At 46.9% G+C, this 21,571-nt stretch overlaps 1 protein-coding gene across 1 annotated transcript in view; it reads left to right on the forward strand.

The window, feature by feature from the left end:
* LOC144753071 (lipocalin-like) overlaps positions 1 to 21,571 on the forward strand; it is a 42,193-nt gene that overhangs the window by 13,831 nt on the left and 6,791 nt on the right. Inside the window, exons 4-6 of the mRNA XM_078640861.1 lie at positions 5,283 to 5,396; positions 6,148 to 6,249; positions 16,524 to 16,550. Coding sequence (XP_078496987.1) covers positions 5,283 to 5,396; positions 6,148 to 6,249; positions 16,524 to 16,546 — 239 coding nt within the window. The 3' untranslated portion in view covers positions 16,547 to 16,550. The remainder of the gene's footprint in view (positions 1 to 5,282; positions 5,397 to 6,147; positions 6,250 to 16,523; positions 16,551 to 21,571) is intronic.

Here is a 21,571-nt window from a genome sequence, read left to right on the forward strand (position 1 = left end):
AATGAAGTGAAAAATTGATAAACGACACGGTATAAAAAGAAGTACAAAGAAAAGCATGGGAACATTTGATTTATTGGATTCACACAGTCCAGGTTTGGCTGTGCAGCCGGAAAGGTTCCTGAATGGGGTTCCTTAGTGTTATGGTTTCATTGAAAAGCGCAATGGGACAGGGCGCAAATCTGTGCTTGCACGCCTTAATAAGCTGAAATAGAGAACCAGTACGAACATTAAAAAGACTGTTAAAGAAATGGTGTGCATCTCACCACTCTTCAATGTTGTTCACAATGTAAATGACGATGCCATTTATTTATCTGTTTTCAAAACCAACACATAAATACAAATTTTGTCATTTACAATGCCAATAGCTCTAACTTCTCCAAAGGCGAAACCGTTGCATTGTAAATGCTTGTTGTTATTTGGTGTAAATCAGTTCAGCAGTTTTGAACTTATTTAAAGAAATCTCCAGTTGTGTATCTATAGAGACGCGGTGGATTCGTGACCCCCTCCCAGTCTTGTGCTGAGTTCTGATTAGCTGCCAACAGTGTTGACAGCCATCTTATGACTCAGTTGGATCGAGTCACAGGAAAAAACATAAAACAAAACAAGCACTGGCGTTGCCAATAGGTCTCGCATTAGGAAAGTTTAACCTATTGGTATTGTAAATGACATAAACTTTCCTAATGCGAGACCTATTGGCAACGCCAGTGCTTGTTTTTATTCCATTCCCTCACTGCCTGGACGAGCCCAGAAGTGCTGGGGTCGGAGGCAGAAAATCAAGGAGTGTGGCAAATGGCCGGAGGGGAGGAGAAGCCGCAGAGCGCACGCTGGGCGAAGCCCTTTGATGATGTGCTGTGCGGCCGGGGGCAGGAGAGCTGAGATAGCGTGTTAGGGGAGGAGAAGCCGCAGAGCGCACGCTGGGCGAAGCCCTTTGATGTGCTGTGCGGCCGTGAATGCGCGTGCTTGTTTGCTCACGTGATTCACGTGAACTTAAAGAAAACCGGAGTTTTTTGAGCACTTGAATTCTCGCTCCCTCAATGCGCTTGCGCGCATCGATAGGTCGCGAGACCTAAAAAAAGGGGACAGAGTAGAAACACCCTTACCCCCTAGGCCCCTAGGCCTAGGCCTCGGCCTCTTGGGGTGGGAGTGGTCCCACAGGCAAGGCCTAAAAAGTATTTTTTTAAAACATTTTTGGTGGGAGTTGCGCTGGATCCACGGCTGCACTAAAATGTTTTGAAATAATGAAGCACGGGCTCCTGCGCTTTGTTTGTAATAGGCCCCTGAATGGACTAAATCCAGCGAGCATGATCAACTTATAATTATAGGAGGGGGGCATATGGGGCTCCCCTCCTAGAGTATTTATATACACTTTAGACTGCCACCTCCCTGAGGTTTATTTTAGTATAGGGGGCCACGCAGGGCCCCGGGGAACACCACCTCCCTGGGGTAATTTTGTAAGAAATGGGGGGCCTCACGGACTCCCCATGGACCACCGCTTTCCTCGGGCCATTTTAAATGAATTTGGAGGGGCTTTACGACCCCCACCTATGCTGGGGACCACCACCTCCCCGGGCCTAGATATTTGTACTGGGGGCCTCAAGGACCCCCCTGGTGGCAGGGACCACCACCTCTCCGGGGCTAAAATACCAAATTGGGAGGGGGGACCGTACGGCCCCATCCCGAGCCTTTATGGCCATGGGCCCAAACACCTTCCCGGGGAGGCCCTTCTAAGTAAAAAGAGGGGGGGCAAGCAGCCTGCCTCCTGGAAACAGTAATGGCCCTGGGGACCCCTACGGCTCCTGCAGTGTACCGGGGTGGCCACCCCTCGGACATTGCAGTTTGCTATGTCTTGGCTGGAGCATTACTGCTTCCTCGAAGCAGAACTGAATTGCGTTTGGACAGAGGGAGTTGGGTATTCAGCAGCTCCCTCTGTCCAAAAGCAATGACGGCACCTGTAGGATGCAGGAAACCTGCAGGGACAACAGGGGCCTTCAGGCTCCCCCCCCGGTCCCCTACAAAAAAGACTGGGTGCCTTGGGTGGGACCAGGGCACGCAGTATTGTGGCCAGGCCCTGGGAGATGGAGTCCCCTGGGCCAAATTTAGCCCAAGAGGGGGCTGCCTCACCTCGCCTCCCTTCTTTTTAAAATCATTTTTTTAAAGGGTCTGGCAGTGGGGGATGGGGTCCCTGGGGCCAAAATCGGCCCGGGGAAGGAGTGGCTGTGCAGCCCCCTTCCCCAAAACAAAAAATGGAAGTGAAAAAAAAACACCCAGCAACTTGCTGGAGGCCCTTTCCCTTTCTCCGCCACTGTGCAAAAGCACCTCCTGGTGCGCTGCAGGTTGGGGTATAAAGTCCCCTTTGCTGCTGAGGGTCCTTGGGGTCCAACAAGACCTCCTGTTACCTTCAGTATGCCCCACACAATGGAATTGCTGAGTGAGAGGTCTTTTGAGGCCACACCCCCTTTCTCCACCACTCTGCAAATTCACCTCCTGGCACGCTGCTGGTTGGGAGATGAAGTGCTCTTGCCTCCTGAGGGCCTCGGGACTAAAGTGGGCTTTTTCCCCCAGCCAGTAGTGCACCAGGAGGCGTGTTTGCAAAGTGGTGGAGAAAGGGGGCATGGCCTCTGATGACCTCTCAGCAATCCAGCTGTGTGGGTCTTACTGGAGGTAATAAGAGGGGTAGTTGGCCCCCAAGGACCCTCAAGAGCAAGGGTACTCATCCCCCAATTAGTAGTGCACCAGAAGGCGCGTTTGCAGAGTGGAGGAGAAAGGAGGCAAGGCCACTGAAAACCTCTCATCAAACCCACTGTGTGGGACTTACTGGAGGTAAAAGGAAGGTTAGTTGGACCCCAAGAACCTTTAATAGCCATGGTGTCTTAATTCCCCTACTAGTAGTGGCCCAGGAGGCACGTTTGCAGAGTGGTGGAGAAAAAGGGCATGGCCTCCGACAACATTTCTCCAATCCTACTCTGTGGGACTTACTGAAGGTAACAGGAGGGGTATTTGGCCCCCAAGGACGTCCTTGGAGGCTAACGTCACCTCCTTTTATCTCCAGTAAGTCCCACACAATGGGTTTGCTAAGAGGTCTTCGAAGGCCATGCCTCCTTTCTCCACCACTCTGAAAACGCGCCTCCTTGCACACTACTGGTTGGGGAATGAAGTCCACTTTACTTGGGGGCCAAGAAGCCCTCCTTGTACTTCCTGTAAGCCCTACACAGCGGGATTCCTTCGAGCTGATTGGAGGCCCAACCCCCTTTCTCCACCACTCTGCAACGCAACTATTACTTTAAAAAAACTAGAAATTTGCTGAAAAAACCAAAGGTAAAAGTCACTTTATATTTAGGAATTAGCATTTAAAAAACCTTAGAAATTCCTTTTAAAAAGCAAAGGTTAGAAGGACGTTATAGTTAGGAATCAGCATTTAAAAAAAGTAGAAATTCACTAAAAAAAACAAGGTTACAGGGGCATTATAGTTGGGCTCAGATTTCACTCTTACAAAACCAGTGAAACTCATGAGTTAAAGTTACACAGCTAACTATAACTTGCGCCCCCGCAATGCACTGCTTATGACCCCACATATTACATCACTCATCACATGGTAAGTGACATCAATAATATCATCACTGATGACATCTCAAATGACATCACTGATGACATCATCCACAGAATCTCTGACACACTGACACACCCCATATAACCTTTCATACACCCACTCCAACTTCCACACTACTATTCTCAAACCCATTCACACACTCATACTAGTAATTACATACCCCCTCACTGATTCATAGATCTGCACATGCATTCACTCACTCACCCATAAAGCCACTCATAGACCCACTCACTCACTAATACAGCCACGGACATATCTACTCATATAGCCACTCACCCACTGTCAGTCCCCCATAGAGCTAAGCACATCTTCTCACTCACCCATAGAGTCAATCACAGAGCCACTTACTCACCCATACAGCTACACAAACACCCACTCACTGGCTCATACAAATACTAACACATACTCATTCACCTATACAGTCACTGACACAAGCACACACTCACCCATACAGCCACTCTCAAGATCACTCACTAACCCATACAACCACTCACACTCCAACACTCACCTATACTGGCTCTCACATATGCAGTTAGTCACCAATATACCACTGATACATCCACTCACTCATTGACACAGCCATACACACACTCAGCCACCCAAACAGCCCCTCACACATGCACTCACTATCCATACAGCCATTGACCTGCCCACTCACTCATACATAAGGCAGTCACAACCCCCCTCACCCATCCACTCAGACACTCATACAGATACCCAGACAACCAGTCACTCACCCATACAGCCGCTCATGTACCCACTCACACACCCATACAGCTACTTAGACACCAACTGACACACTGATACAGACACTCACACAACTTGTTACTCACCCATACATTCACTGAGACACATAATCACTCACTTATACAGTCAGTACCACACCCACTGAATCATCCTTACAGGCACTCATACACCCTATGATTCACCAATACACCTTGGTGTATATATATTTAACACTCATAAGCTTTTTAAAAACACACAGTCAGTGGATGGTGCCATCAGTGATGTTATTTGAGATGCCATCAGTGATTGCATGAGTGATGTCACTGACCATGTCATGAGTGATGTAATATGTTAGGTCATAAGCAGTGCATTGCAGGGGCGCAAGTTATAGTTAGTTCACTAACTCTAGCTGCTGAATTTCACTGGTTTTGTACGAATGAAATCTGAGCTTAACTATGACGTCCCTGCAACCTTTGTTTTTTTTCAGTGTATATAATAACTTAACATTTTTAAATATCCAGCACAAGCCACAGTTTATGAACATGGCATTTTAAAACCGTAGAGCAGGTTGATAGTCCCTGCCCTTCAGGAATGTGTTGTACCTTCTTCCAAAACACAAATTGTTACCCTTCAGTATCTAAAAGAGGCTCTTGGTGTTCTGATAACCCTCACATGCTTGGTTTGTCAAAATGGTAAGGCATCACTAGCAGCACAATATATGATATACTTAGCAAAATCTTATTTTTATTTTTAAAATAAGAGAGTCAAGTTTGAGCAGTGGCAAAATTACTATTTCTCAGTGGCATTTCTCTGAGTGGGCTAGATCCAGTTTGCCAGATGACTGCCCTTTTTGGGTTCCATATACATCTGTGTGTTACAGCTGTTCAGTTTCATGCTTTGCTTTTCTATGTCCATTTACTCTCTGTCATTTCCTTTATGCACTTTGCAGGCTGGGGGAGCGAGCATGATATCCGCATAGTTTCTACCAACTATGACGAGTACGCTTTGGTGTACAATCGCAAGGCCAAGGGAACAGACTTCTTCACTATGGTGACCCTCTATGGTGCGTATCTAAGAAAGGATTGCAGTTTATCTGCTTCCCCGCTGGAACCAATCTAAAATGATGTTACATTATGTTAAGTGTGTTTGTATAGCGCATTCCAATTATTTGTACACCACCACATACTGGGAATCTGAATGCCTTTTACGGGTCTGGCATTGTCAGTGATCAAAGTCCAAGTGGTCAGCCAAACTTCTATTTATTTGTCTGGAGTGTTGTTTAGAGGCGGGTAATATTGAATAGTGGCTGACCAAGAAGGCTAATGCATGTTTAGCAACTGATTACATTTATTGTGAATTGCAAGATCCTGTTATGAATCTGCATGGGCCATTATGTGTATGGATTTGTGTGCTGAGGGACATTGCACTTTATTTCATTCAGTTGGGGAGTATGGTTGCCCATTGCTCAAATTCAGAAGATTGTTATGTTTCCAAACGTCTTTGCGTTTTACGTCGCTTTGATACCATTCTATCATGCGATTGTGGTAGGGTTACGTTATCTTCATTAGGAAGGATGATATTTAGAATGGTGAGAGAATATAGATATGTCGGTATAGCTTAAATGGACGTGCAGTTGAGTTGGCAAAGACTGAGCCGCCATACGGCTTGAAGGCATGTTGCACGTTTGATAGTTTCAGGGGTTTTGGTTCATGCGTATTTATGTTGTAGTGTGAATGTATCTTGACCTGAATGTGTTGTAGAGGTTTAATTTACCTACAATCATGATTCTTTTGCTTTTCTATTTCTGATTGTAGGAAGATCAAAGACCCTTCGCCCTGAACTGCTGGAGAAATTCGAAAGATTCGCCCTGGACCAGGGACTTCCCCAGAGCAGTATCATTACTCTGCCGCAAACTGGTAAGAACATGACCCATAAACGATTATAAGTGTATATGGTCTTCGGGTGATCACATCCTCTCCATGCTAACTGTTTAATGCAACAGAAATGTTCATCTAATGTAGTCTCTTTTATTGTGCTTTGTCAATCAATTCAATTCAATTAGATCTTTATTCAGTTATTTGCAAAAAACAACCATAAAAGCACAATTTAATATACATCATAAAAACAAATTAATAAAAAAGAAAGCACATTGTCCACAGGAATAAACACAATTGATCTGTAGGTCAATATATACAACAATATATACAACAATGTCAAGCATTACCCCTCCATGCTGATTCTAAATTTTAGGGCTAATTTTAAAAAACTGATTACAAATAAAGTGCATTCGTTATTTAGCAGCTGTAAGTAACAGAGTGCAGGTTTAATCTGGGTAAAATTCAGTCTTTTAAGAAGAGGCTTAAGGTAAACCCTCCGAGGAATATCATAAAAAGGGCAAAAGAATAAAAAGTGCACCAAATCCTGCGGAGACACACAGTCGCAGCCGCAGGTAGGTAACACTTGGCCTTGATGGCTGCCTCTTGGAACGGCTAACAGTAAGTGAAAGAGGTTCAGCCGAAACCTAATTAATAAAAAACGGTCAAAGCTCGACATTGGCCAAGTCAGATATGATTCCATACATGATGTAGTTTGTATGACAACATAATTTCTATTGCTGCTTTTCTTTAGGTCCACCTCCTCCCGCTGGGATAGCTGTGAAAAAAAGAAAGTATTTTTCACAAACTTTACGTCAGTTACAGTAATTGAGTCGGGATTTGAGAAGAGTTCCGGACGCCCCAATGCAGTGAAACAATTTTTCAAGTATTTTAGCCACGGGATTTTTAGCATGTTTCCCATGTCAGTGCTTCTCTCAGGAGCTGGTGGTTTAATGGGAGGTCCTTATTTAGCCAGCATTTTAGCCAGAATGGTAAAGGCCGAAGTGCAATGGTATCACCTAGATATGGGGAACCTAACTCCTCGTGCACTATAAAATTGGCAGTTCCTCTTGGAACCCCCAGAAGCTGTTTCAAAAAATTATTTTCTGCTACCACCAAGTCATTAACATTCGTGTGCCCCCATAACTCACTTCCGTAGCAGCCTATTGCCACACTCTTGGCCTGATATACTTTTAACAAAGCGGCAATTGGCAGTTTCCCCATTTTCCTCGCAAAATTAAAAATTGCTGCATTTGCTCGTGTTATCTCCCCTTTTTTCTTCTGTACAGCGGGGCCTCATTTCAGTTGGTTAGCAAACAGGACCCCCAGGTATGAGAAATTTTTAGTCGTGGGAATCTTCTCCCCATTTACATGAAATGAAAACTCCTTCTTATGTGCTGTACCTACATTCATAACAAAAGATTTTGAGTTATTAATGGAGAGATCACGGGATTTCATAAATATAAAAAATGTGTTAAGCAGCAGTTGGAGCCCTTTTGCGGTCCTTGCCAACAAAACGGCGTCGTCCGCATAAAGTAAAACAGGTAACCCTTTACGTCCAACAAAGGGATAATCAGCACATGTTTTTAAGAGGGTATTTTCCAGATTATTAATGTAAAGATTAAAAAGAAACGGGGCCAGGATGCAACCCTGTCTTACACCCTGTTGTACTCCGAATGCCCTGGTCACCTTCAGTTCCTGGGTATATCGCACGTTAGCTCGGGTGTCCTGGTGTAGATCCGCCAGGAAATTGACCAGGGTCTGCTCCACCCCCATATTGCTCATAGCCTCCCATAATTTGCCCCTATTGACACAGTCGAAGGCTGAAGAGAGGTCCATGAAAGCCATATGGACTGTGCCCTGACGTGCCACCGTATATTTTCCTAACACCATATATAGGTTGAGACACTGGGAGATGGTAGAGTGGCCTGGTCTAAAACCATATTGAATTGGAGAGATTATATTATTTTCATCAGCCCAGGTTGTTAGCCTATTCAGGATTACACCGCCTACTACTTTTACGACCGAATCAATTAAGGATATTGGTCTGTAGCAGGATGTGCTGTTACGGTCCCCTTTTTTAAAAACGGGGACTATTGTGGACAACCCCCAGGACTTTGGGCATCCATGGTCAGCGGCTGCATTAAATACAGCAGAGAGAACGGGGGCCCAAAGGGATGTCTTTGATTTAAAAAGGTCCGGAGGCACACCATCGGGCCCGGGTGCTTTCCTGCTGGTTAAACCCATGATGCCCTTCTCCACCTCACAAATGTTGAAACGCAAGGGTTTAATACCTGGGACACCTTTGTCATATATAGGTTGTGGTATATCACTATTAAAAATACAACTAAAATGAGAGACCCAATCATCTTCTGAAATGTTGGTACCTAGGGGGGAATCACCTGTGGAAGCAAAGAGAGGTGTATTTATAATGCCCCAGAATTTAGAGCTATTACCAAGTATTTCTGGATCTAACAGGTTTTCCCAAATGGCCGCTTTTACTTCTGCTTTGCGTTTAACCAGAGCCCTTTTATAGGCGAGCTGAGCTGCCCTGATGTTTACCTGGTCCCTTGGACTGGCCTTAAGGGCTGACTTTAGGTCACGGCTTGCCTTAGAGCAAACATTGTCAAACCACTTTGGCGCATTACAGATCCGGCCTGTAGGGGCTACTGTTAGCATTCCCCCAACTTTAGTAACTATACCTTCAAAGGCTAATAAAATTTCCTGTGCTGATGGTATGGGAGATACGCAGGTGGATAACTCAGTGTTACATGTCCTATTGATCTTTTCATAAAGTTCGGCCGAGTTCATCCTTTCCCACTTTAGACGTCTATTACCGTCCATACATTTTAGGACCCCACTGTCTGGCCTTTCTTCTAGTACATTGAGGAGTGTCCCTCCAAAATAAATACAAACAGGATTGTGGTCACTCAGTAAATTCTCTAAGATTTTAAAACCAGATATTCAGGGACTAAGGTTGCTGGAATAAAGTATGTGATCGATGTAGGAATCACTTTCAATCAATCAATCCATTAAACTTGTAAAGCGCGCTACTCACCCACTAGGGTCTCAAGGCGCTCGGAGGTGGGGGGGGGGGGATGCTACTGCTCGAACAGCCAGGTCTTGAGTTGTTTCCTGAAGGAGAGATGGTCCTGGGTAAGCTGTAGGAGGGTGGGGAGGGAGTTCCATGTCTTGGCCGCCAGGTAGGAGAAGGATCTTCCTCCGATGGTGGATTTGCGAATTCGTGGGACAGTGGCGAGGTCGAGGCTGGCGGATCGGAGCTGGTGGGTGGGTGCGTAGAATGAGAGGCGGCTGTTGAGGTATTTGGGGCCCATGTCGTGGAGTGCCTTGTGTGCGTAGGTGAGGAGTCTGAACGTGATCCTCTTGCTGACGGGGAGCCAGTGCAGGTCTTTCAGATGGGCGGAGATGTGGCTGTGGCGGGGGATGTCCAGGATGAGTCGTGCCAAAGCGTTCTGGATGTGCTGGAGTCTTTTCTGGAGTTTGGCTGTGGTTCCAGCGTAGAGGGTGTTCCCGTAGTCCAGCCGGCTGGTGACTAGCGCCTGGGTGACTGTTTTCCTGGTTTCAGTGGGGATCAACCGGAAGATCTTTCGGAGCATGCGCAGGGTTTTGAAACAGGAAGACGAGACGGCGTTGACTTGCTTGGTCATAGTGAGGGCGGAGTCCAGGATGAAGCCCAGGTTGCGTGCATGGTCCGTTGGCTTGGGGGCGGTGCCCAGGGCAAGGGGGCCACCAGGAATCGTCCCAGGCCGAGGGGGATGGTCCCAGGATGAGGACTTCCGTCTTGTCAGAATTCAGTTTCAGACGGCTGAGCTTCATCCATTCTGCGACGTCTTTCATTCCTTCCTGGAGGCTGGCTCTGGCGGTGGCGGGGTTGTTGGTGAGGGAGAGGATCAGCTGGGTGTGGTCAGCGTAGGAGATGATGTTAAGGTTGTGTTGGTGTGCGATGGCTGCGAGGGGGGTCATGTAGTCGTTGAAGAGGGTGGGGCTGAGCGAGGATCCTTGCTGGACGCCGCAGATGACTTCGGTGGCCGCGGATCGGAACAGGGGGAGGCGGACTCTCTGGGTTCTTCCGTCGATGAATGAGATGATCCACTCCAAGGCCGTTCCTTGGATTCCGGTGTTACTGAGGTGCTGTATTAGGGTGCGGTGGCATACAGTGTCAAAGACTACTGAGAGGTCCAGGAGGATGAGGGCAGCTGTTTCCCCGTTGTCTAGCAGGGACCTGATGTCGTCGGTAGCTGCGATGAGGGCGGTCTCGGTGCTGTGGTTTGCTCGGAAACCGGACTGCGAAGGGTCGAGGGATCCGTTTGTCTCGAGGACGGCGGAGAGTTGTTTGTTGACGGTCTTCTCTAAGACTTTGGCAGGAAAAGGGAGGAGCGAGATGGGGCGGAAGTTCTTGAGGTCCGCGGTGGGTGTCTTCAGGAGGGCGCTGAGTTCGGCATGTTTCCAGCTCTCCGGGAAGGTAGCGGATGCGAAGGAGCTGTTAATGATGTCCCGGAGTTGGGGTGCGATGATGGAGTCGGCTTTGTTAAAGATGTGGTGTGGGCATGGGTCGGTAGGGGAGCCGGAGTGGATGGTGTTCATCGTGCGGGTGGTGTCTTCGGTGCTGACTGAGGTCCAGGTGCAGAGGGTGGTGGTGGGGGGTGCTGGTTCGGTGGTTGAGTTCGCGGTGGTCTGTGCGCCGAAGCTGTTGTGTATGTTGGCGATCTTGCGGTGGAAGAACGAGGCGAGTGAGTCGCAGAGGTCTTGCGAGGGTGTGATGTCCTTGTTGCAGGCGCTGGGGTTGGAGAGCTCTTTGACGATGCTGAAGAGTTCCTTGCTGTTGTGGGTGTTGTTGTCCAGTCGTTCTTTAAATGTTGTCCTTTTGGTGGTGCGGATCAGCTGGTGGTGTCTGCGGGTTGCGTTCTTGAGGGCCGACATGTTTTCTGTTGTCTGGTCGCGGCGCCAGGCTTTCTCGAGGGTGCGGCAGGTTTTCTTGGAGTCTTTGAGGTCGTTGGTGAACCACGAGGCTTTCTTGCTGCCGGATTTGCTGGGAGGGATCCTGTAAAATAAACTTGTACTCTCTAATCACATTTTTCTAATGGTAATCCTGCAGTATTGGAAAATGAGCTCTATTTATTCTGCTCTGATCCTGTGTCCTCATTGTTTGAGGATGTCCAGCATTTCAAGACGTTTACAGTAACATTGTGAGTGCCAAATAGGCTGTAAGTGACACTGACTACTGACTAACACATGCCAATGTGCTGATCAGATTTTCCACTAAAAAACACGTCTGAGATTCAGGAGTCTTCTAGCTCATGGCTAATCCAGCAGAAGGACCTTTTACCATTGTGTGTAAATTAGTGTTGACGCAAAGAGACCAGTGATGCGGCATAGAAATATGGACAGCCACTGTCTATGTCACCCTTAAGAAAAAGAAAAAAAACTTACCTCTGAATCTATACATGACGAGCCATATCCTTCTTTGCACAGACTGTCAACATGTTTACCAAAATGTAACAAGGTGGCCATGTTTCTAGTGAAGCTGCACTTTGACTACCAAGTCAAGTTCAGAAGGGCATCACCTTTCGACCTGTTCATAAAAGCCCCTCTAATCTGCTGTCTGAGATCCTGATGCCCGTTACCTTAACAACGGCACACCCCTCAGTCCACAGACCTCATATCGATGCTTCTTGGGTTGGCATTGGTGCCTGGCCTCCAGCCACTGGGAAAAGATGAGTGCTGTGATGATGATTATTGAAACAATACTAAGGTTAGGCACAGGCTAACTTTCTTTGAATGTACCAGTGAACTCTGAATTAAGGTCATGAGCTCCCATTCTTACACTTTTGGAATTCCAAATTTTGGGTTGCATGCATCTGAAGGAAACCATTTCTATGTCTTTATAATTTGCCTGTAGAACAATAACTCAGACCTTATTAACAGTGAAACTCAATATGATTAAGGTATGGTTAGTTTAGGCACTATTTCTGAAAATAGAACTTTCCTAAAATATAAACCACTGTTGAAAGTATGGGGCCACGTTTGGACAGTGTGAAGTCGAAAGGGATTTGGATATTTTTTAACTCATGTTGCTCTAAAGGCTTTAAACATTCTTCAAACCGTGCAGTGTGTTGCCCAGAATCAAAGTACCTCCTTCTCCTGGGGCAGGAGCAGGAGATGGTTGAAAGTAAGGAATGAGGAAAGAAGTGATGGACTGCCTACACAAGTAGCTGTCTCATGAACAATTGCCATCACTATGCCCTAAAGATGCAGAATTCAGGGCTGGAAGAACGGAAAGAGGGAACCTTTTATTAGTGTAAAGGAAGACCTGGGTGGCAGTCCATGAAAAAGCAAAGATACTGAGACTTTATATCAGCAATAATTTAACATATGCATTTTGAAGGCAACCCCATAATTATGTTGTAGATAACCGGGTGTCTATAAGACATGTAGAATTATAAAAGCCTAGCTGTCAATAACAGGGTTGTTTTTCACTGACTGGTTCCAAACTCACATCGAAGAGGCAACAATAGCAAAGCATAAGTTGTATGATGTAATTTGTAATACCCCCGAGGTGAAAAGCTCCCCCGTATTAACAGCGACTCGTACAGTTCTATGCCAGCTATGTCCACCGCCTCAAAAAAACTTCTCTTCCTGATTTTGCTGGTACTATGGCACAAGTGTAGAGCAGCCATGAGGAGTCATGCACATGGAGCAGCCACAAGAGGTCATTCATGCACATGGAGCAGCCATGAGGAGTCATGCACACGGAGCAGCCATGAGGAGTCATGTGCATGGAGCAGCCATGAGGAGTCATGTGCATGGAGCAGCCACGAGGAGTCATGCACATGGAGCAGCCATGAGGAATCATGCACATGGAGCAGCCAGGAGGAGTCATGCACATGGAGCAGCCATGAGGAGTCATGCACATGGAGCAGCCATGAGGAGTCATGTGCATGGAGCAGCCATGAGGAGTCGTGTGCATGGAGCAGCCATGAGGAGTCATGCACATGGTGCAGCCACGAGAGGTCATGCACATGGAGCAGCCACGAGGAGTCATGCGCATGGAGCAGCCATGAGGAGTCATGCACATAGAGCAGCCAAGAGGAGTCATGCGCATGGAGCAGCCATGAGGAGTCATGCGCATGGAGCAGCCATGAGGAGTCATGCGCATGGAGCAGCCATGAGGAGTCATGCACATGGAGCAGCCATGAGGAGTCATGCACATGGAGCAGCCAGGAGGAGTCATGCACATAGAGCAGCCAAGAGCAGTCCTGCACACGAAGCAGCCACGAGGAGTCATGTGCATGGAGCAGCCACGAGGAGTCATGCACAAGAAGCAGCCACAACGAGTAATGCACATGGAGCAGCCATGAGGAGTCATGCACATGGAGCAGCCATGAGGAGTCATGCACATGGAGCAGCCATGAGGAGTCATGCACATGGAGCAGCCAGGAGGAGTCATGCACATGGAGCAGCCATGAGGAGTAATGCACATGGAGCAGCCATGAGGAGTCATGCACATGGAGCAGCCAGGAGGAGTCATGCACATAGAGCAGCCAAGAGCAGTCCTGCGCACGAAGCAGCCACGAGGAGTCATGTGCATGGAGCAGCCACGAGGAGTCATGCACAAGAAGCAGCCACGACGAGTCATGCACAAGGAGCAGCCATGAGGAGTCATGCACATGGAGCAGCCATGAGGAGTCATGCAAATGGAGTAGCCACGAGTAGTCATGCACAATGAGCAGCCACGAGGAGTCATGCGAAAGGAGCAGCCATGAGGAGTCATGCACATGGAGCAGCCATGAGGAGTTATGCACATGGAGCAGCCATGAGGAGTCATGCAAATGGAGTAGCCACGAGTACTCATGCACAATGAGCAGCCACGAGGAGTCATGCGAAAGGAGCAGCCATGAGGAGTCATTCACATGGAGCAGTCATGAGGAGTCATGCAAATGGAGCAGCCATGACGAGCCATGCACATAGAGTAGCCACGAGAGGTCATGCACATGGAGCAGCCATGAGGAGTCATGCAAATGGAGCAGCCATGAGGAGCCATGCACATAGAGTAGCCACGAGAGGTCATGCACATGGAGCAGCCATGAGGAGTCATGCACATGGAGCAGTCATGAGGAGTCATGCAAATGGAGCAGCCATGAGAGTCATGCACACGGGGCAGCCATGAGGAGTCATGCACACGGGGCAGCCATGAGGAGTCATGCACATGGAGCAGCCATGAGGAGTCATGCGAAAGGAGCAGCCATGAGGAGTCATGCACATGGAGCAGTCATGAGGAGTCATGCAAATGGAGCAGCCATGAGGAGTCATGCACACGGGGCAGCCATGAGGAGTCATGCACATGGAGCAACCATGAGGAGTCATGCACATGGAGCAGTCATGAGGAGTCATGCACATGGAGCAGCCATGAGGAGCCATGCACATGGAGCAGTCATGTGGAGTCATGCACATGGAGCAGCCATGAGGAGTCATGCACATGGAGCAGTCATGAGGAGTCATGCACATGGAGCAGTCGTGAGGAGTCATGCACATGGAGTAGTCATGAGGAGTCATGCACATAGAGTAGCCATAGCCATAGCTATGAGAAGTCATGCACATGGGGCAGCCATGAGGAGTCATGCACATAGAGTAGCCATAGCCATAGCTATGAGAAGTCATGCACTTGGAGCAGCCATGAGGAGTCATGCACATGGAGCAGTCATGAGGAGTCATGCACATTGAGCAGCCATGAGGAGTCATGCACACGGGGCAGCCATGAGGAGTCATGCACATGGAGTAGCCACGAGGAGTCATGCACATGGAGCAGTCATGAGGAGTCATGCACATGGAGCAGTCATGAGGAGTCATGCACATGGAGCAGTCATGAGGAGTCATGCACATGGAGCAGCCATGAGGAGTCATGCACATGGAGCAGTCATGAGGAGTCATGCATATGGAGCAGTCATGAGGAGTCATGCACATGGAGCAGTCATGAGAAGTCATGCACATAGAGTAGCCATAGCCATAGCTATGAGAAGTCATGCACATGGGGCAGCCATGAGGAGTCATGCACATGACTTCACCTCTCTGAGGCCTCCTTCACCTAGCATTACTTTAAAATCGTGTCTCCTACCACTCACGAATCCGACTATTCTGGGGTGGGTGGGCAGGTATGTTTTTATCCTGGGAAGGGTACTAGGCCTCCCCTTATTAAAAAAAAAACTACCGCCCTGTGACCCTCCCATCCCCTCTTATGTAAAAAAAACACAAATACCTAGTATCTGCAGATGACCCTCATCACCCTCAGCTATTCCCTCTCCTACCTAGTTACAATATTTAAAAAAAACAAAAAGCTGGTGCAGCCGCCACCCGTAGAACCATAACAGGCTCTAGAACCGCCCTCACATTCCTACATGCACAGAGCTGTAGGCTGACCATTGTGGGTAACTGATGCCCACAAGACACTGCTCATCAGCAAGATGTAATGAAGGAGCAACGGCATGCACGGATGAAGGAATAAGATGCCTAAACCAGTTTTTTTTAACATGCCCCCAGTCTTACTGTATTCCCGCACAATTGATTGTACTGTCCTTGGTGTTTATTGTGATTCCATATTTGTAACTATGGTTTTACTTTCTGCAATTTTCATCAACATACCCACAGTCTAACATTACAACTAGGGCATTTTGTGTTATGGTTTGTAGCTGATTTTAATGTATGTTCTTATAGATCGATTTTAGTCCAACTATCTGGTCCATGCCTGCGTGACTATTGAAATTGTTATAGCTTCTGCATTAAGGCCACCACAACTGACCAAATGTTTATTGCTTAAAAAAAAAAAAAGTTTCGAATTTGTAATGGTTTTTATTAACCACACAAAGGTAATGAATGAATGAACAAAGTGTGTGCCACCTTCATTCTCCCGCCTTCTTCATGTTTCTGAGAACCAAGGAAGCCGGTGGACCGCATCGCTTAAGAGCATGGGCCTTGTGGCCTGGAGCGTCATGGCTGTATTTGAATGATGACTTCCTCTGGAAGCCATACATAACAATAATGATTCCAGATGATTGATGGCGTTTGGTTGGGATATGAGTCTGCCTGATACAATATTTACTAGATGCTCCCTTAAACTGGTGACTGCTAATGCTCCAAAGAGGCTGAAAGCAGTATACATGGATTCTCCACTTAAGAACACTGGTTTTTCCAGTAGGCCTTGGGAAAGACATTAAAGCATTGAATATGCATGCCTTTTTATGTAAACAGACAGTCTTTAGCAAGCATACTGACAATTCATATTTGATGTTTTTCTTTCACAGATAGATGCATGACAGATGCATAAAGAGGTGGGTACAATCCAATTTGTAGCCAATGCTTGGGATTCCAAGGTAGGACCTCTCAAATTGTATTCCTTGGTTGGAGAAGAAGGATCTATTTTTACCCTGGGAAGCTTTATGTAATTGTAGTCTTTCCTTGAATTCCTAACTACTTAAGTCAGAAATTATGCTTTTACATACATTGAGTTATTTGAAATGTTCCTTTATGCATTTAGAGATTGTCCATTATTTTTTAACGTGGTGCCCTTATATGACCTTGTCCCTCACTCCTGTTTACCTGTGGGACAATAGTAAATTGACCCTGAGTTCCCCTGAGCTCTGTGCACCTGCTTCACAAAGCCTTCCACGCTCAAGTGTGAGAGAGAAAGTCAAAGCCTCCAAATGCAGAGGTTTTATCTGAAAAAGCTGAAGTTATGCAATATATGCAGAGCTTCCCTAGTTGCAAGCTATATCCAGATGTAAAGAAATGGGTATTCCAGGGAGAATATCCACAACCAATCTGTATTCATTCACAAGATCATATTTCACTCTCCTTCCATCTTGGACATAAAATGATACAGACCTTCCTGCCACTTAGCAACCAGAGAGCTTGAGTGAGTTCATGAAGTTAGATGTCGTGCTATAAGCCCTGACCTGTGACTGCAAAACCACCGGTATGGTACAGTCTTGACAACCCACTGCACATACAACATTCTTTTCACAAAAATAAACCCAGTTACCATGAAATAATTTGGAAAAAATCGGTAGTGAAACAAATCCTGAAAAATGTGTCCCAGCTCCCCGACAAACCTGATTTGAGCCTATTGCATGTAAAAACCTATAGGAGTCAGTTTGTCTCTGATTTTGTAGTATGTCAAACCGACCAAGAAAATCCATTACCAATTTTTGGCAAGGTTTAGCTGACATATCCACTTTTGCATTAGGCCATCAGCTGGAACACACACCTGCCGCTCCCCGAAGCACATATGTCACTGTCCCCTCATGGACAGTGTCGCAGCTCTCTGTGCATGGATCTGCAGATGGCTGCAGGACGGCATATGATGCTATCCCAGGCTACTAAAAACACACTAGTGCAGGAAACAATGATTGCTGCACACGTGGCTCAGCATTGGGCAAAGAATCACCCATTAAGGGCCTCATTCCAAATTGGGTGGATAGGGATTTCTGGTGAAGGGCGGGGATAGCTCCCTACCAGATTCTCGGCCAGATTCATCAATGTCCCGTTTTGCGAGTCCTTAATAGCGATTATTAAGGAATCGCTATTAAAGACTCGCAAAATGGGATTCATGTAGAAATCGCAAAAAAAATTGCGATTCCTACAGCTTCCTCATTTGCGATTAGCAAATTGCTAATCGCAAATAAGGAATAACTCCCCATTCATTCCTATGGGCCCATAGGAATGTATGGGGAGTCATTCCTTATTTGCGATTAGCAATTTGCTAATCGCAAATAAGGATGCGATTTCAAGGGTGCCAGGGGTGTCCAAGGGACACGCTGTAGCACCCCTGAAATGAAAATGTAGACTGATGTTGCGCACACACATGTCCTTTGGACATGTGTGTGTATAACATACAACTTAGAAAAATGCACTAAAGTGCATTTTTCTAAGTTTTCGCTATTTACCACGAAGTCAGACTTCGCGGTAAATAGCGGCCAAAAATTGCGAATTCGCAATTATGGAATGGTTCATGAATTGCATTTAAGGAATCTCAAATAGAGATTCCTTAAATGCAATTCCTCGCAATATAGCGATTTCGCATTTTGCGATTTTTGCATTTGGGATGATGAATCCCAAATGCAAAAATTTCGCTCGCAAAGGGCCAGATTCTCAGAATCTGGCCCTCTATGTTTTACTGGGTGCCAGAATTCGGGGAAATTTGCATGATTGAACACGGTCATCACTGGTTCAGAATGTTATACACCATTCTATGCATGTCTTGAAAAATGTACTAGTTTTATGAAGATGCTAATGTTTACTGAGGCCGGCGGAGCATTGGAAGGGTCCATTCATTATTGGTCTGGTTCTAAAAGTGGATACCACGCTCTATTAGTTCCCATTTTTCACTATCCAGCTTCACATTCTCTCTTTGATGACTGGCTCACAAGCCCTATTGCTTTTGGGTATTGAAACTACAGTTGTGTACTGAATTTATCAGACACACTCTGCCCCCAGATATCTTTTTTCCAGGCTGTCTTGCCAATTGAACAAAGATGGAGTTTTCAAGTTTCCAACTTTGGAGTAGTCTAGGCTGCTCAAAGAGCGCATGTTAATGCAGTGATCCGATACGAGGATGGTTTTAGGCCACAGATTCGGATATGAATAATCCATTTGGAATGCAGTGTGCTGTTCAATGTCCTTGCCCAAAGCACAATAAATACACAATAAACTTTGAGAGGTAACTAAAGTAACAATGTCAAGTTTTCACTGCATTCGGTATGGTGAGTGTTCAGGGTGGGTTATTTTAGCACCACAACCAGGGTCTTGTTGGTTATTCTTGCACACAGGATCTCAGCAAAAGCGTACTCCATGGCTTCCCTTTGAGCTATTTTTAGGTTTCGCCTAGCGTCCGCTGTGCAGCAGCGTTCGCGCAGGCGAAATCTAATGTTAGAACAGTATGGGGGACTTGAACCCGCCCCTTCTTCCATTGGCTAGCTCCATAAATGGAGGCTAGCCATTGGAAGAGATTGGCTGTCAATCACTCTTTCCCCGTCGGAACGCGATTCGGGGGCGTTTCTCGGTCTTTTTTTAAGTCTCTTGTTGCCGTGTGTCCTGGGCCGCGCTGTGATTGGCTGCCGGCCCGGGACACCCCCGTGACGTCATTCCCCGGGCCGCGCTGTGATTGGCTGCCGGCCCGGGACACCTCCGTGACATCATTCCCCGGGCCGCGCTGTGATTGGCTGCCGGCCCGGGACCTGACTTGTTTTTCTGTCTCCCTGCTGCTTTCCCTTTTCCAGCGGTAGGGCTGGGATCCTGTCTGCGTGGGCACCGTGAATAGGAACCATGGAGCTGTAATTCCAGAAGGCGAGGCCTGGGGCCTTATCAAAGCACAGGCCTGCAGCAGCAGCACTCGGTGGCCGGCAGCCCTGCACCCTCCGTAACCTGTCAGTCCGCCTCCTCGCTCGGCCTCTTTCCACCCTCCTCCCTCTTCCTTCCTCTCCCCCACCTCGCCGCCTGTGGGCAGCGCCGCCGTCCCTCTTTGACACCAGTGGGAGTGGATGTTGCAGCCTCTTCCGTCGTCCATGGTGCCTGCTGAGGAATTGTTGATAGGGAATTTGCTCTGGAGGAGCCGGCGTCGAGGAGGAGGATCGAAGGCAGCAGCCAGGCTAGTATTCTCTTCCCAGGGCACAATGGCTGGCCTTCCTGCCTGGGTGGTGACCGCAAAGGACAGGAGCTGGGGGCCAGAAGAAAGGTAAGCAACCAGCTGCTAATGTTTACCGAGCCCAGACAGGCGCAGAACCTGCAGAAACAGATACAAGAAATATAAATATGTCCACAGAAGGAAATTACTGCCGGCGCGTTAGGTTTATCTCTATACTACGTGGCGTCACATTATTAATGAAAGTGCGAGGAAAAACACAGCATGACCGTGTATGAACCCGCTTTTAGGTAGTTCGAAGAAAAATTAAGACATTTGAACTATGAATGACGAGTTTCTGTATGCTAGAAGCAACAAAAAAAATCTGACTACTTTTGTGCACAGAAAAGAAGTGCCTGTATGCACGATAGATGTTCCTGAAGGGTGGCAACGTCCACAGCAGTCTCCCACGAGAGGGCCCTATATTAAGAGCCCCTCAGGAAAAGCACGTGTTAGGGGGAGAGTTGGGGTTGAAGTCGTTCCAGATGTGGTTAAGTCGCACGACGAGAAGCTGCGCGTGAGGTGTCCTTCTAGATAAACAGACGTCTTTCTAGATCAACAGACGTGCACGCGGCCGGCCTGTCAGCCCGGCCCGGCGGCTTCCCTCAGAAGGGGCCCGAGGCTGAAGGCTTCTTTTGTTTTCTTTTGCTTCATTCATCGCTCGCTCTCACGCTCCGGGAGAACCAATGCTCGTTGTAGGTAAGACCAGGTTCACGCGCCAGTGTTCTCACTGCTGATTGGCTCAGCCTAAAAAGCTTATTTTCACCTTCCAACATGCCACATTTCTGAAATAGCTCAAGGGTCACTGTGCTGCTATTGATAAAAAAAAAATGTTACGATAGGCGTAATTATTTAGAATATCCTTGCGGATACAACAATTAAGAGAACCACCTAAAGCTGATATTTTTCCCTCTATCGGTACATACTTAAAACGTCAAATGTAAGAGAAAACGCTTCAAAATAGGTTCTACAGCTATCATAATGACAACAAACAATTTAATGCCAATTTCTGCTTAATACTTTGCAGGCCTTTGCAAAATCTTAAAATGGTACAGTTGGCGGTATCTTTCAATGGAAAAAGTGGTATTTCTCACTGTCAACCTGCTGGAGCTCACACGAGGGTGACGCTAGAGTAAAAGGTTGATACCATCAGAACGGAGAAAAAATATATTTGGAGAGTGTGAGGCAGGTTTGCAAACATGGTGAGATTATCAAATTCATTGAAGGCGCGTTCATTTTTAAGTGGGTGATATCATTAAAAAGAGGGTGATGCCTGCCCCATCTGAGAGTAAGTTGACCAGCATGTGTGTCCTTGGTAATCAATGGGGCAATCCCGATATGAATCCTGCTTTGTTTGTAATTACTACTAACCATGATGATAAACAAAAAGGGTTTTCTTTTGGCACTATGCAACATGTGGTCCTGATCTTAAAATGGGATAAATAGGCTTTGTCAGTCCAAAAGTGCATTCTACTTGCTTCAGTAATCGTGTAGGACTTGTTTAGACATAAGTAACATTTTTGAAGTAACTTCTTCAAGTATTTGCTATTTTATGTTTATGTTTGAGGGGGGGAAAGCACACTTGGGCTGAATTTCTGAATATTTTAACAAGCTGTGACATAAAATTACTACTTTCTCATTCCCAAAACACAAGTCTCTCTTTTTAGCCACACA

This window comes from Lissotriton helveticus, chromosome 5_1 (genome assembly GCF_964261635.1).
Source record: "Lissotriton helveticus chromosome 5_1, aLisHel1.1, whole genome shotgun sequence".
NCBI lineage: Eukaryota > Metazoa > Chordata > Amphibia > Caudata > Salamandridae > Lissotriton > Lissotriton helveticus.